General features: G+C 35.9%; 3 protein-coding genes across 3 annotated transcripts in view; 2 read left to right on the forward strand and 1 right to left on the reverse strand.

Annotated features, from left to right (window-relative positions):
• LOC125815441 (uncharacterized) overlaps positions 1-13,661 on the forward strand; it is a 426,658-nt gene that overhangs the window by 295,648 nt on the left and 117,349 nt on the right. The gene's annotated exons all lie outside the window — the stretch shown is intronic.
• LOC125815227 (glyceraldehyde-3-phosphate dehydrogenase, cytosolic) overlaps positions 1-13,661 on the forward strand; it is a 613,914-nt gene that overhangs the window by 75,796 nt on the left and 524,457 nt on the right. The window lies entirely within an intron of this gene.
• Positions 2,584-5,710, reverse strand: LOC125814480 (uncharacterized). The gene is made up of 5 exons (XM_049493938.1): positions 5,572-5,710; positions 4,676-5,160; positions 4,038-4,472; positions 3,729-3,923; positions 2,584-3,114 (listed from the first exon to the last, which is right to left on the reverse strand). Exons 1-5 carry the CDS (start codon positions 5,708-5,710, stop codon positions 2,584-2,586), a joined length of 1,785 nt encoding a protein of 594 aa, XP_049349895.1.

Below are 13,661 nucleotides of genomic sequence, written 5' to 3' on the forward strand. Positions count from 1 at the left end.
ACCATCACGTCCCCAGTTCGATTCCCTGTGACAGCGTTTTATTTTTTTCCTTTTTTAGTTCCAATTTTTTTTTATTTTCAGTTCTGTTTTTCAAGTTTTTTTTTTTAAAAAAATTTTAAAAAGGTGCTAAAAGTGTGCTTTTAAACCCAAAAGAATTCAAGGATCCCATTTTTAAAGGCTTATTTACACGTTTATACTTTTATTTTTCGAACCCCCTGAACGAAAATCCTGGATCCGCCACTGCATGGTAATACTTCTGACATATAAAGAACACATGAAAAATAGAAATAGTTGATAAGGAGAAGCTGAGCTTTATACCCATATGTGAGTTCTCTTTTAGACAATGGAACAAATAGTAATTTAAATGGAAGCCCTACTCCTCATTTATCACAAGAGAATTTAGTAGGTTACATTCAAGTATCAAAATCACAGATTGTCAAATATCAATATCGATCGCATAAGTCAAAATTTGGGAGCCCCAATCAATATAAGTAACAATGGAACCAACAAAAGTAACAAAATATTCTAAAGATGGACTAGCATTTAACAATTAATTTGGTGATTAAGGAAACTGTTAGTTACCAAAAAAAGTAACAAAATAGAGATGTTTGACGCGTGAATACCTAGAATGGACTAAATATTAATATTTGCAAGCCATTTACTTAAAATCCCAAAATTTCCCTTTAGAAGACTGCTTTGACTATCCACATTGTAGCTGCTTATATGAAGTTGTTGAATGAAATACTATAAAACCACGAGTATTGTCAACTCCATTAATGGAGCTTGTAAACTACACAACACTAAGTTAATGAAATGCAGATAAGATATAAGGAAGCAAGAGAAAAAGAAAACTGTTTATTGATGCATTATTTCAGCTTACATTTCATTTACATGGAGCATGAATTTATAGGCAGAGTAGTTAGTCTAACAACTAACAAACTCCTAACTAACTTGCTGACTCAGCTTTAACTCTAACTAACTTTTCTAACTACATCACATTTAGCCATGGTAGCTTGCTAACCTATTGCTGTGGTTAACACTCCTTCTCACGCTCATGGTTTAAACAGGTTCAACATCCCTAGATCATTCATCAACAGTTGATGTTGAGCTTTGCCCAGTCCCTTGGTCAATAAGTCAGCCAATTAATCCCTTGTATTTGTATACTGAGTTTTTAGTAAACCTTGACAGATTTTCTCCCTTACATGATGACAATCAATATCTATATGTTTAGTCCTTTCATGAAAGATAGGATTTGTAGCAATTTGAATTGCTGCTTTGCTATCACAGACCATGGTTACTGGTAGTTCAATGTGGACTCCAAATTCTTCAAACAATCCCACCAACTAAGTGATCTCAACATCACAGTTTGCCATAATTCTGAATTCAGCTTCAGCTGAACTTCTGGATATTGTCTCTTGTTTCTTTGACTTTCAGGATATCAAAGCTCCTATAAACTTGACTAGATAACCAGTTACTAATCTTCTTGTTTTAATGCAAGACCCCCAGTCAGAATCACAATATGCAAGTAGTTGACTGGTGTTTTATGCTGGCATAAACAACCCCAGACCTGGAAGCTCTTTTATGTATCTGACTACTCTTAGTGTTGCCTCCACATGGGATTTCTTAGGAGAGTGCATGTATTGACTCAGAACTTGGACTGAGAATGATAAGTCAGGTCTGGTCATGGTGAGATACAATAACCTTCCTACTAGTCTTTGGTATCTACTAGGATCCTGTAGTATATGATCTCCATGCTTTTTTTTCCAGTTTAATGCATTCATCAAATTGTACAGAGATCAACTTTTGATTTTGTTCTAGAGGAGTTGCAACAGGTCTGGCTCCACCTAATCCACACGTAACAATCAGTTCTAATGTATACTTCCTCTGTGACATATGAATTCCTCTACTTGATCACATTCAATCCCTAAAAAGAACTTGAGGTCACCCAAGTCTTTCATCTTGAACTGTTTCTATAGATCCTCCTTAGTAGTGTCTATAAGTGATTGCCTGCTACCAGTTATTAGTAGATCATCTACCTAGACTAACACAATGACTATGTCAGTTTGCTCATGTCTGATAAAAAGTGAGCAGTCATACTGGCTTTGATGAAATCCTAACTGAATCAATACTTGTGTTAACTTGAAGTTTCATTGTCTAGGAGCTTGTTTAAGGTCATATAGAGAGTTGTGCAGTTTGTAGACTTCAGTACTATTCTCCCCCTGACTAGCAAACCCTGAAGGAATAGACATGTACACCTCCCCAAGAAGATCACCATTGAGAAATGCATTGTGAACATCCATGTGTAGGATAGACCAACCTTTATAAGCAGCCAAAGCAACAACAGACCTGACAGTCACCATTTTAGCCACAGGGCTGAATGTTTCTCCATAGTCCAGACCCTCCCTTTGACTATAGCCCTTGGCAACCAGACTGGCCTTCAACCTCTCAACTTCTCATGTAGACTTGTACTTAACCTTATATATCCATCTGTACCCAATGGGCTTCTTGCCGGGGGTAAATCAACACTGACCAAGTGTTATTATGTTCTAATGCATCTATCTCAAGTTGCATGGCATGAGCCCACTAAGGATCAAGAGAAGCTTCCATGAAGGAAGAAGGCTCAGTAAATGCAGAGAAAGCATTGAGACAAGACTGATAGGTAGGATACAATTTGGTATATGAGACATGATTGGAAATATGAAAGACACAAGAATTGGTTTTAGGCTTAGTAACAAAGTCTTGAATCCACAAAAGAGGTTTGACAGGTCTAGAGGACTTTCTAGAAGGAGGAGGTTGAGCAGGAGGTGGTAGAGACTCTTTTGTAGGTGAGGAAGACATGGTAGGAGAGTGGATGGCAACAACTGGATGAGGAACTACAGGGTGCTCCTGAGATGAGGAGTCCAAATTATCAGGAAACACCATAGTAAGAACTGGAAAGACAGGATCAGAGGAGGGCTTAACATCCTTAAAAGAAAACACATCCTTTTTAAACACTACATGCCTGTTAACAAACAGGGACTTGGAGTGGAGATCATATAAGAGATAACCTTTTTGAGAATTGGAGTAGCCTAACAGTGCTACAGGAATGGCTCTAGGAGAGAACTTATCAGAAATCTTAGGACAAGAAACATAACATAGACAACCAAAAGTCCTTAGTTGAGAAAGAGATGGAGGATGGTTGCAAAGCAACTCAAAAGGAGATTTATAGGACAAAAGTTTAGAAGGAAGTCTGTTGAGACTATATAATGTTGTGGTGACACACTCACCCCAAAATCTCAAAGGGACAATAACTTGGAATCTGAGGGCTCTTGCCATGTCTAAAATAGTTCTATGCTTTCTTTCAGCCACACCATTCTGTTGGGGGGGGGGTATATACACAAGAACTTTGATGTGAAATGCCAAGAGAGGACAATAGAGATTGACAAGAGTGACTAAAGAATTCACTTCCATTATCAATTCTAAAAACTTTAACACATGTGGAAAATAATGTTTGAACCTGAGCAAAAAAAATTCTGAGCACTACAATTGTATCTGATTTAGATGCTATGAGAAATAACCAGGTGAATCTAGAGAAATCATCAACAATGATTACAAAGTATCTCATTCCAGCATAAGTGGGAGCCTTGTAAGGGCCTCAAATGTCATAGTGAACTAAATCAAACAATGCCTGGAAAAGGAAGTTTTGACTGCTTAGCTAGTGGACAGACAGTACTGGGATGACTTATTACATTCTCTAATCCATCTAGACTGCCAAATTTCTTCAGTATTTCCACAGGAGCATACCCTGGAATTTTGTGCCATAAAGTGTTAGAGTCAGTGTTACTAGTAATAGGAGGTTGGCTGCATGTTGTATATGCTGCTGAGTCTGTGAAGTCATCTTTGAGGATGTAGAGACCTTGATCTTCTCTACCAATCCCCTTGACCTGTCCATTTGAGAGATCTTGTAAAACACAAAATTCAAGGAAGAACACAACCATGCAATTGAGTTCCTTTGTTAATTATTACACAAACAATAAGTTGCATTTGAAGTCAGGCACAAAAAGAAGATTTCCAATCACATTGTCCCCAAGAACAGTAGTACTACCAATATGTGACACTGACACAACATTCCCATTGGGTAGATTAACCTGTCTTCTTTCAGACATAGGAACAATAGTGAAGTGATTTAAAATGTCAACCTTAGATTTCATGTGATTAGAAGCTCCCATGTCAATGATCCACTCGTTATCTATATGTTTGGTTACTAGTGCAGATAGAATTCTACCTGTTGTAGCAGCCTTAGTTGAGGAATCTCCACCAGTGTCACTTCCTTTAGCTAGAAGTTGCATGATTTGATTATACTGATATGATGTAAAGAAGGCTGCAGGAGATGCAAATGGTAGGTTGGCTGGCAAATTTTCTACAGTATGTGTGGATCCTGTAGGATTAGGAGTTTCAACATGATTAATATAGGCGCATCCCTTTTCTTGCTCCTGCGCATTAAGGACTATACCACTATATACGCTCAGAAAAAGCTTCTTTTTCACACCTTTACTTCCCTATGGTTATGGTATATCCCTTTTCTTATAGGACGAGCCATATGAACCTATGAGATTGATTGAACAAGCCAACACAACAAGGCGAAGAAGAATCATCGAACTATGAACGAAGAAAGGCATGAGAGAAAAGAACTTACATTACCAGTTTTCCTCTTTGACTTCCAGCCAACTGGATATTCTTTGACCTTGAAATACTGATCCTTGGTGTGTCCTCTGAACCCACAGACTTCACATACAGTGAGAGGCTTCTGAGTTTTGATTGGATTATATTGACTGTCATAGTGACCTCTTCCTGGATTACCACCATTACCTCCTGGTTGATATCCAAAAGGAACATTATCAGACTGACCTCTACCTGAGTTACCACTATTTCCTCCTTTTTGACTGAACATAGTTGTACTCTCAACAATCTTAGAAAGAGAGACTTCATGACCTGCTAAGTTCCTCTGACTTTTATGATTTATAATTAGAGAAAACATTTTGTTGAGATTAGGAGTTGGAGACTGCATCAAAATTTGACCCCTAGTTGTTGAGTAGGTCTCATTTAGCCCCATAAGAAACTCTAGTACTCTTTGATACTCACAATGCTCTTGGAACTTTTTAGATTCAGGACAGTTACATCCTGGACAAGGCATAATAGAGTCATACTCATTCCAAAGTCCTTTAAGTGTAGTGTAGTAATCACTGAAATTGTTCCCTGAGTTAAGTTGTGTATTTCCTTGTGAAGTTGAAATACATGAGCTCTATTGATTTTATCGAACCTTTCTCTTAGATCACACCACACTTTATGAACATCTCCACTGTATACTATACTGCTAAGTAATTCAGGCCTAACAACATTCATGATCTATGAGAGCACTACAACATCACATTTTCCCCATATATCACACAGTTCAGTAGATAATTTAGACTTAGGAAATTGACCATCTATGAACCCTAGTTTACTCTTTCCTACCAGTCCTATACGCATAGATCTACTCCAAATAACATAGTTCTCTGAGCCAGTAAGGTGAAGAGAGATGGGGGGAGCTACTTGGAGTTTCCTTAGGCTGTAGGTACAGTGGGTGATTGTGATCAATAGTAGGAACTATGAAATTCATCGATCCACCAGTTGAGTGTCCTTGTGTTGCATTTGATTGCAGGTTTGCAGCAATTTCAGCTGGATTTTCCATGGATCTCAGCTTAAAAAGGATTGATGCTTACTTGCGACTTCGAAGGACTTTCAGCTTCGAATCTAAGCATCTCTGCTGCTTCTGCTCGTGATCTTCACTTCCTTAGGATCGTGTTGTGCTCTGATACCATGTTAACTCCATTAATAGAGCTTGTAAACTACACAACACTAAGCTCATGAAATGTAGATAAGATACAGGGAAGCAAGAAAGAAAGAAAACTTTTTATTGATGCATTATTTTAGGTTACATTTCATTTACATGGAGCATGTATTTATAGGCAGAGTAGTTAGTCTGACAACTAACAAACTCCTAACTAACTTGCTGACTCAGCATCAACTCTAACTAACTTTTCTAACTACATCACATTTAACCATGATAGCTTGCTAACCTACAACTGTGGTTAACAAGTATTAACCCGATGAGACAAAAAAGGATTAAGTGATTTAAGAATTTAGAGGAAAAAAAACAGAGAGAGAAAGCAAAAGACATGTGGAAGAAATCTCACAAAAGTTAGACAAACGTGGTAGTTCATTTGGTGAAGCATTACCACTACAGTGAAAATAATGCTCGAACAACAATGTCAATTAGTGGGAATCTAGCTGACAAACTATGAGTTCAACTGAACCCAATACTTTAATAATGTGCTACACAAGTAAAAACCATCAGATCCTCATTAAATATAAACATTACATTTTGAACCCTTAATTTCAAAAGTGTAATAAGTATTGTGATAAAATCAAAATCAAATTGAAATCATCAAGTTACAATTATAAAATTATAGATCCATTTCTACTACCAATCAAACCCTATTCTTGACAAAAATTTCAAGATTCAAAGAGCAGGTACATAATGAGGATAAAACAAAAGCATTTTAATGAAGGAAAATGGATCAAAAGTCATTTTCAATCATACCTAGTATAATCGAACTCATCACTCCAAAAATTTAAATGGATTTACACTCTCAGACATAGAAGAAGAAGGCTTGGTATAAATGTTCGATTGCATGGTTCAATTTCTCTGCTTTGGTGTGTTAATTTTTTATTTTTGCTAGAAATGAAAGAATTGATAGTTCTAGAATCTATTTTAATCACTAATTACCGTTTTGCCTTTATATGAAGCTGATATTACGAAATGACCCTTGGTCGTCCTCCTCTTCACCTTTCTATATATATATAAGATGTGCCCGTGCTAAGCACGAGCCCAACAAACATAGATTGAACGTATAAATAATGCAGTTCATTCGTAGTTATAAATGAAGGAAATGTGAACAACAAACAAGTGGCAAAGTATAAATTAAAGCCAGAATCAAATAAAAATTCAAGTCCATTTATCGAAGAAATTAATTTTTGTAAACAACATATCAAGCATAACATACTTGGATCATTATATTTTTTGATTGCTTGTTGAGCATAATTTCTGTTACATACCTGAGAACAACTCCTGTTTTTGGACAATTCTTCATGCCTAAACACAGGTACAAAACACCGCACGACCAACTCCAATAATAAAAATACAAGTTAATCAAACACACCTCAATTATATCAAGTTCTAGCAAGCATGCTACTTGTTTGGCCAAATTAAATAACGGAGTTGCAACTGCTAAACATGTACGCATAATAGATGCAACTCCTAAACATGTACCCATAATAGATAGTTCAACACTCTGCTTCAAAGCTGTTATATTCATATCACCATCAACCTATATATGTTTTTGATTTCTTTCTCTCTTTTTTTACGAAGTAATGGTTTCATTAATGGCATCAATAAGATGCAGGAATTTACACATGTTCTTGATTTCTTTCGAGGGACCTCGTTGATTTCTCTCTATCTACTGGGATTGGACTTTAGAAATATTACAGATTGTGAGTTGTTATGCCAATTGTGCTTGCTTTGATTGATGAATCAATTTTTTTTTATTTCAGTTGGAACCTTGTTTCCTCGACAAGTTTTGCCTTATCCTCTTCCTGTAACAATAGCTTATTTTCATAATAGAAATCTTGACTATATAAATGATGATGATAACAATCACTTGTAAAGGGTCAAGTAAACTTAAAAAAAAGCAAAGTTTGTTAATTCATATTATATTAATATACATATTTAAATCTGATCAATTAATTAGGTGACAAATTCACAGTTGGATAAGACCATTTTGAGTGTTGCTCATATCAATTCTTCAAAACAGTAATTGTATTACCAGGTAATTTTCCTTCATTCCCCCTTCTAATTCTAAATAAAAAAGTCATTCTCCATATTCAATTATTTATCCAAATCCCGGTTGATAGCTATGATATCTAAAGGTAACCACCTCTTGCTAATTGAGATGCATTATATTACAGTAGTTATATTGCCAGGTAATTCTCTATTGGGACCGTATTCACCTCTTTGAGTGAATCGAGAAATAGGTTTCCCCTGCTATTGTTTGCTGCATTGGACACTAAATTGTGTAAAAAAAAAATTCATAAAAGAAAAGCTATTTATCTATTAGTAAGAGAAAGGTCAAGAAATGTGGTTTCCTTTCATTATCGGCTGAAACAACCACGTTCTCTTGTTCGCATTGCACTTCATTCAATCGAGGAGGTAATAGCTTCATTTGTCATGCCTCCAAGAGGCAAATTCGAGCATAGATACTCAGATGCGCACACAATGTATTTTTATTTTTTTTTAAAAATAATACACCTTTAAAAATCAAAATATATATTTGTACTTTCTCTGAATCTCTTTAGATTTATACAACTTCAATACATCCCCAAGTCAAATTCGAAAGAGTGGAGACAAACGAAAATTCCCAAATACACTACACTACATACACACGGCCAAGCACATATACAATATACCTCCCTATTGTTTTAATATGTAAATTTCTATTATTAATAAGTAAACACAAGGTGTTAACAATTCAGTTGATAGTTATAACAAAAATAGTATCAATTGTATTATAGAGTTGGACCTATCTCATTGGTAGTTAGATACATGCCCTATCTACTTCAGTAAAATACATGTATCACTTTGGATCTAACTATTACTTTAATGAATTTGATTTAAGTCTACAATTCTCAGTTTCCTTCACTATATTATCTTTCTCTACAACTCTCATTCTCCTTTGCTACTTCGAGGTGTCATACAACTTTTGGTAAGTTTCTCAACTGTCCTTCCCTTTTTCTTATTCACTCTTTCAATGTTAAATTTTGTAGTTTTTATGTCGACGCTTTCTAATTTACTTATTGATGTTCTTCTGCAGCTATATAAATATTACGAGTTAAGAAAAGATAAGGTTATTAGGTTCTTCTCTTCTATTTTTTCTAATTTTCTTTCTACTGAGTTTGATTAATGTTCACTTCTTGCACTCCTAAAGTGTTGCAATATAAATTTTCTTTTAGTTAACACTAATATAGAAATTTGAGAATTTTAGTTAAGGCATGAAATTGGTGGTTTCTAAAGAGGAATTTATCCCTTACCTTACTCGTGGACCAAACAATTGAAGAGTCTCCAAATGCTCTTAGGACCGTTTTAGGATTTCAAGTGGAATAAATGGACAGGGACGACAAAGATAATGATGTACGAGAACTTTGAGTAGCTCATATAGAAAGCTAACTCCTCAATTCCCGAGAAAATTGTAAGATTTCTTTTCTTATCGCTGGTCATGTAATTTCCCCTATTGTCATTCCAATGTTTGTTGGTTTAAATTATTTTATTAGTCTCTTTGTTGTTTGCTTCCTGTTCTCATTTATACTTAGACTTTTATCTCTATCAAAGAGTTTCTATACTTTCTTATAACTCTTTCAATGTAGTAGTTCACATACCTATAATGTTTGACATTTCTAACTTATTTAGATACTGAAAGAGTAGAGAATGAAGATTTTATATACTCTAGCATATCAACCTACAATTTTTAAAAAGCAAGAGTCATAGCATTATACTCTTAACAAACATAATTTTTCCACTACCCGAGCTATCGAAATACTCTTCCCGTACAAAATTCATAATTTTAATAAATTCGATAAATACATAATTTGAACTCTTTAAAAGATGATTTCCCCAATATCTGAGCTCCTAAACTATTTTTTGTTTAATATGAGTGAAGCTAATAATTACAAGGACACATACTTATCAAATTATATTTTTTAACAGAATTAAATTTGGATAGATTTAACGGAACAATAATGACATAAATCAACAATTTCAGCGATGAAATTTAAGCAAAAATTTAAAAAAAAACCAACTAAAATTGAAACACCCTAAAGAGAAGATGAAGAGAATTAAAAGAGTAGTCTTTCAGAGTTTCAAAGCAAAAATTAAAAACCAAAAAAAGCAACAAAAAGGAAGTAAATGAATGTTGGGAAAAATTTCTGGTTAAAACTTATCTGAGATTGCTAAACCCTTGTTGAGAGAGAGTTCGTAGATTGAGAGAAGTCAAAAGAACCCAACCTTGAAAATTTGGAAGAGAGTGTATTTCTATTATACTTGTGAGAGAGATAGTAGATTTTTCCAGATTTCACTCTCTTTAGATTTTTCTAGATTTTCCAGATTACACATTTTACTTACTTTTACAATTGAGTGAAATTACTTGACTACCCTTGCAAAAATGGGTCCCACCATGTTAGATAGTATGACTATGTAACGACCTGATTCCGTCGTTAGGTAAAAGCCAATGGGGAAAGCAGTGAGACAAAAAAACTTTTGAGTAGTAACTTTAAATTTCTTAGCCTAGTCCAGATTTGGATGAAATCGGAGTCAGTGAGGTATAGGGAAATCTGATAATAAATGAGAGATCTAATAATGATTTTGATCACACGGCTAGATAGCTAAGACATTAAGGAACCCGTACGACTTTAAGAAATTGAATTCGGGTGAGTAGAACTTCTGAAACTGATCTTAGCGTGAACGAGTAGTTTCTGAGTGTCCTTGGTTGAATGTGTGTTGTGAAATGGGGTCCTAGAATTATTATTTTTGCTCACTGTTCCGTGCAAGCCGCTTTGGCGGGGATTTATGCCGCTAGGGCAGGGCCGCTGTAGCGGGGTGGGTGCCATTGTGGTGGGCCAAACGCGACTTATGGTCGTAAATAAACCCCAAAACGTCTTTATTCTACAATTTTTGACTTTGAGAGATAAGAAACGACCCCGGACGAGTTCTTGATCATTTTTTCACCATTCTTGAGGCTAAAGGTAAGGTTTTAACTCCCCGAATCCATTTTTGATCCGTAGAACGTAGTTTCTTGGGTAATTATCAATGGGAAAGGGTTTTGATCTATGATTTATGGTGGAAGAAACTCTAATATGGGTATGGGGATAAAGGGTTTGGCCTAGGGTTAATAATGTTGATTATAATTCGGGTAATTATGCCTCGTTTATTGATCCTTGCGTTAATTGTATATTTTTAAACCACGAACAAGCGGGAAGAATTCGAAAAGGGAAGATTCAAGTGCCTTATGGGATTCAAGCTTGGATTCGAAGTAGGTGATGGTTGTGGTTTTATAATTGTGTGATGTATGTTTGTTCTTGCTTCATTATGATACATGTATGTATATGGATGTTGCATTATTGATCATACTTGTTGTAAATGAGATGGATGAATGATGATTACCATTAAATCATGACTTAATTGTATGATCTTGATGATATACTTGTGATTGTGATTGTGGTGTTGAATGGATTGGTTGTCATGTTCTGGCATAACTAACTGGGATCGATTGCCACATTCTGGCATAAATATGGGATCGATTGCCACGTTTCGGCATAAATATGGGATCGACTGCCACTTTCCGATACACTAACTTGGATCGGGTACCATGAATCTGTATGCTAACAGTTTGGGTTTGGGTTCCATGAGATTACCATTGAATTGCGTTTCGTAAGAGGACCATTAAATTGTGTTGTGTATCTACTTGTGATAAGTTCGTTCATATCTAATGGTGATGGATGTTGGAAGACGGTGTGTTGCTCTAAATTGATATAACTGTGATATGTGAGAATTCGTGAAGTTGTTCATTGTTCATATATGTTAATGATAATGTATATGTTCGATATGTGCATGTGATTATATTATTGTATTGACTAATGTATGTTACACTTAATGGGATAGCCACGTGATCCTACTAGTACACTGTAGTTGTTGTCACACCCCGAGCCTACACCCTGGACGTGGCCGACACTAGGAGACCATCGCTAGCCTCAAGCGGACCCTTGGTCTGGCTTACTTAACTCAGCGGAAGACTTAACTCAACAGAATAAACTCAATGCAATAGTTTAAATGATAACATCTTTGCCAAAATGGCAACGTATGTCTCAAAACAAAGTATTTTTGAGAAATGAACTCAACTCTTTACTTTTTGCTTAACTTGACACTTGAGCCTAAAAATGAAGTTAAAACATTTGTTAAAGACTCTTGAAAACTTTAAGAAACTTGGCTTTGACTTGCTTCTTAACTTCTAGACTTTGACTCTTAACTTCTTTGACTTTGATCTTAACTTTTCTTGAATTAGATTATGGATTCAAGGTTCATGATCTCATGTTTATGGATGATTTCATGATGTTTAGATGTACCTTTGAGTGTTGGAAACAACTAGAAAACATAGGTACATTGCTTAGGAACAAGTACGAAAAAGTGGGGAACGAATGGGGAAAACTGGCGTCCCTGGCGCTTTGAGAGGCGCGGGGCTCCAGCTCTCAAACTTCAGAGAAGTCTTGTTGGCGCTCTGGCTGGCGCGACACGCCAGTTGCCAAACTTCAGAAAAGTTTTTGTAGCGCTCTGGCAGGCGCAGCGCCCCAACCCTTTTACCCAGCGACTTCTGACTTTTCTCTTTCGTCCTTCCTCTCTAAACCTCCCTAACTTCCATTGTCCCTTCCCCAAACACTTAGGATCAATTGTACCCTCAATATACAACCAATCTAACTCGAAAAACAACTCGGAAACATGAATCAACTCACCCCCAAGCATCAACAACTCAACCAACAATTGGATTAAAACAAGTTGGTGTGTGGGTGAACTAACCCAATACAAAAAGATTTCACATACCTTAATAGGGATCACCCCCGATGAATTCCACTCGCAAGCTTGGATGATCTTGACGAATTCTTGCATTTTTCTCCCTTTCTTTCTTCTTTTCTCTCTTCTCCAAGCCCTAAGCATATTTCTCAATTCTCCAAACTGACTAAGTCATGTTTTTACCCCAATAAATCCCTAAAATCAAATTAGGAAATTAATTAGAGAAAAGACTAATTTTCCCTTCCCTAAATCCGAATTGGGACTTTCTTTAATCTAATAACCCAACTTCCGAAAGGCATATCTTACTCATACGATGTTGAAATTGTACACTCTTGACGGCGTTGGAAATATATCTCCAAGGGCTTTCCAACCATATCAAGAGCTGCTCCTAACTCCTCCTGAGTTAGGAGTTACGGCCGTTTGAAAATTGTCAAAACTCATTTTCTTAACTTAGACAAAATTTACAGATTTCCTTATTTTTTCCAAAAATTAATATTTTCATATTTTAAACTCTTTATAGTCGTTTCTAGGTGCGAGATGTTACTGTTGTGTACTGATACTACACTTGCTCTTTCTTTGTTGAGTACATGGCATCTTCGGGCTGCTATTGATAGACCTCGCTTAGGAGATTAGTGATCGTTCGAATTCAAGGGTGAGCCAATTCTTTCGGGCTGCCATGGAATTCTCTTTCGTCTATGTCCACCATATTCAGACTTAGACATTTGTTTTAGTTAGTTCCTTAGTATGGGGTTGTATCCCTTCTTGTTTAAACTTGGTTCATTGTTAGATATTTTGGTACATTGACTTGCAGATTCTAGGTTATTTCTTCTGCATTGTTAGTTGTTAGATCTTTTGTTGAAGTTTATGGGAACTTCAGTTTAGCTATTATTTTTGCTTTCATATACTTAAATGCCTTAGTTTTGGTTAGTTTCTTGGTTTGGGTTATAGCAGTGGTTCTCCCATCGGATTG

Source organism: Solanum verrucosum, unplaced genomic scaffold, assembly GCF_900185275.1.
Source record: "Solanum verrucosum unplaced genomic scaffold, falcon-dt-bn FXZP01000085.1, whole genome shotgun sequence".
Lineage (NCBI taxonomy): Eukaryota > Viridiplantae > Streptophyta > Magnoliopsida > Solanales > Solanaceae > Solanum > Solanum verrucosum.

Coding starts and splice junctions, on each gene's coding strand:
- LOC125814480 (XM_049493938.1), bottom strand. CDS start 5,710: ATGGAAAATCCAGCTGAAATTGCTGCAAACCTGCAATCAAATGCAACA. Junction 5,161..5,571: donor ACAGCCTAAGGAAACTCCAA/GTAGCTCCCCCC, acceptor TGCCTTGTCCAG/GATGTAACTGTCCTGAATCT. Junction 4,473..4,675: donor CAAAGAGGAAAACTGGTAAT/GTAAGTTCTTTT, acceptor CTTAATGCGCAG/GAGCAAGAAAAGGGATGCGC.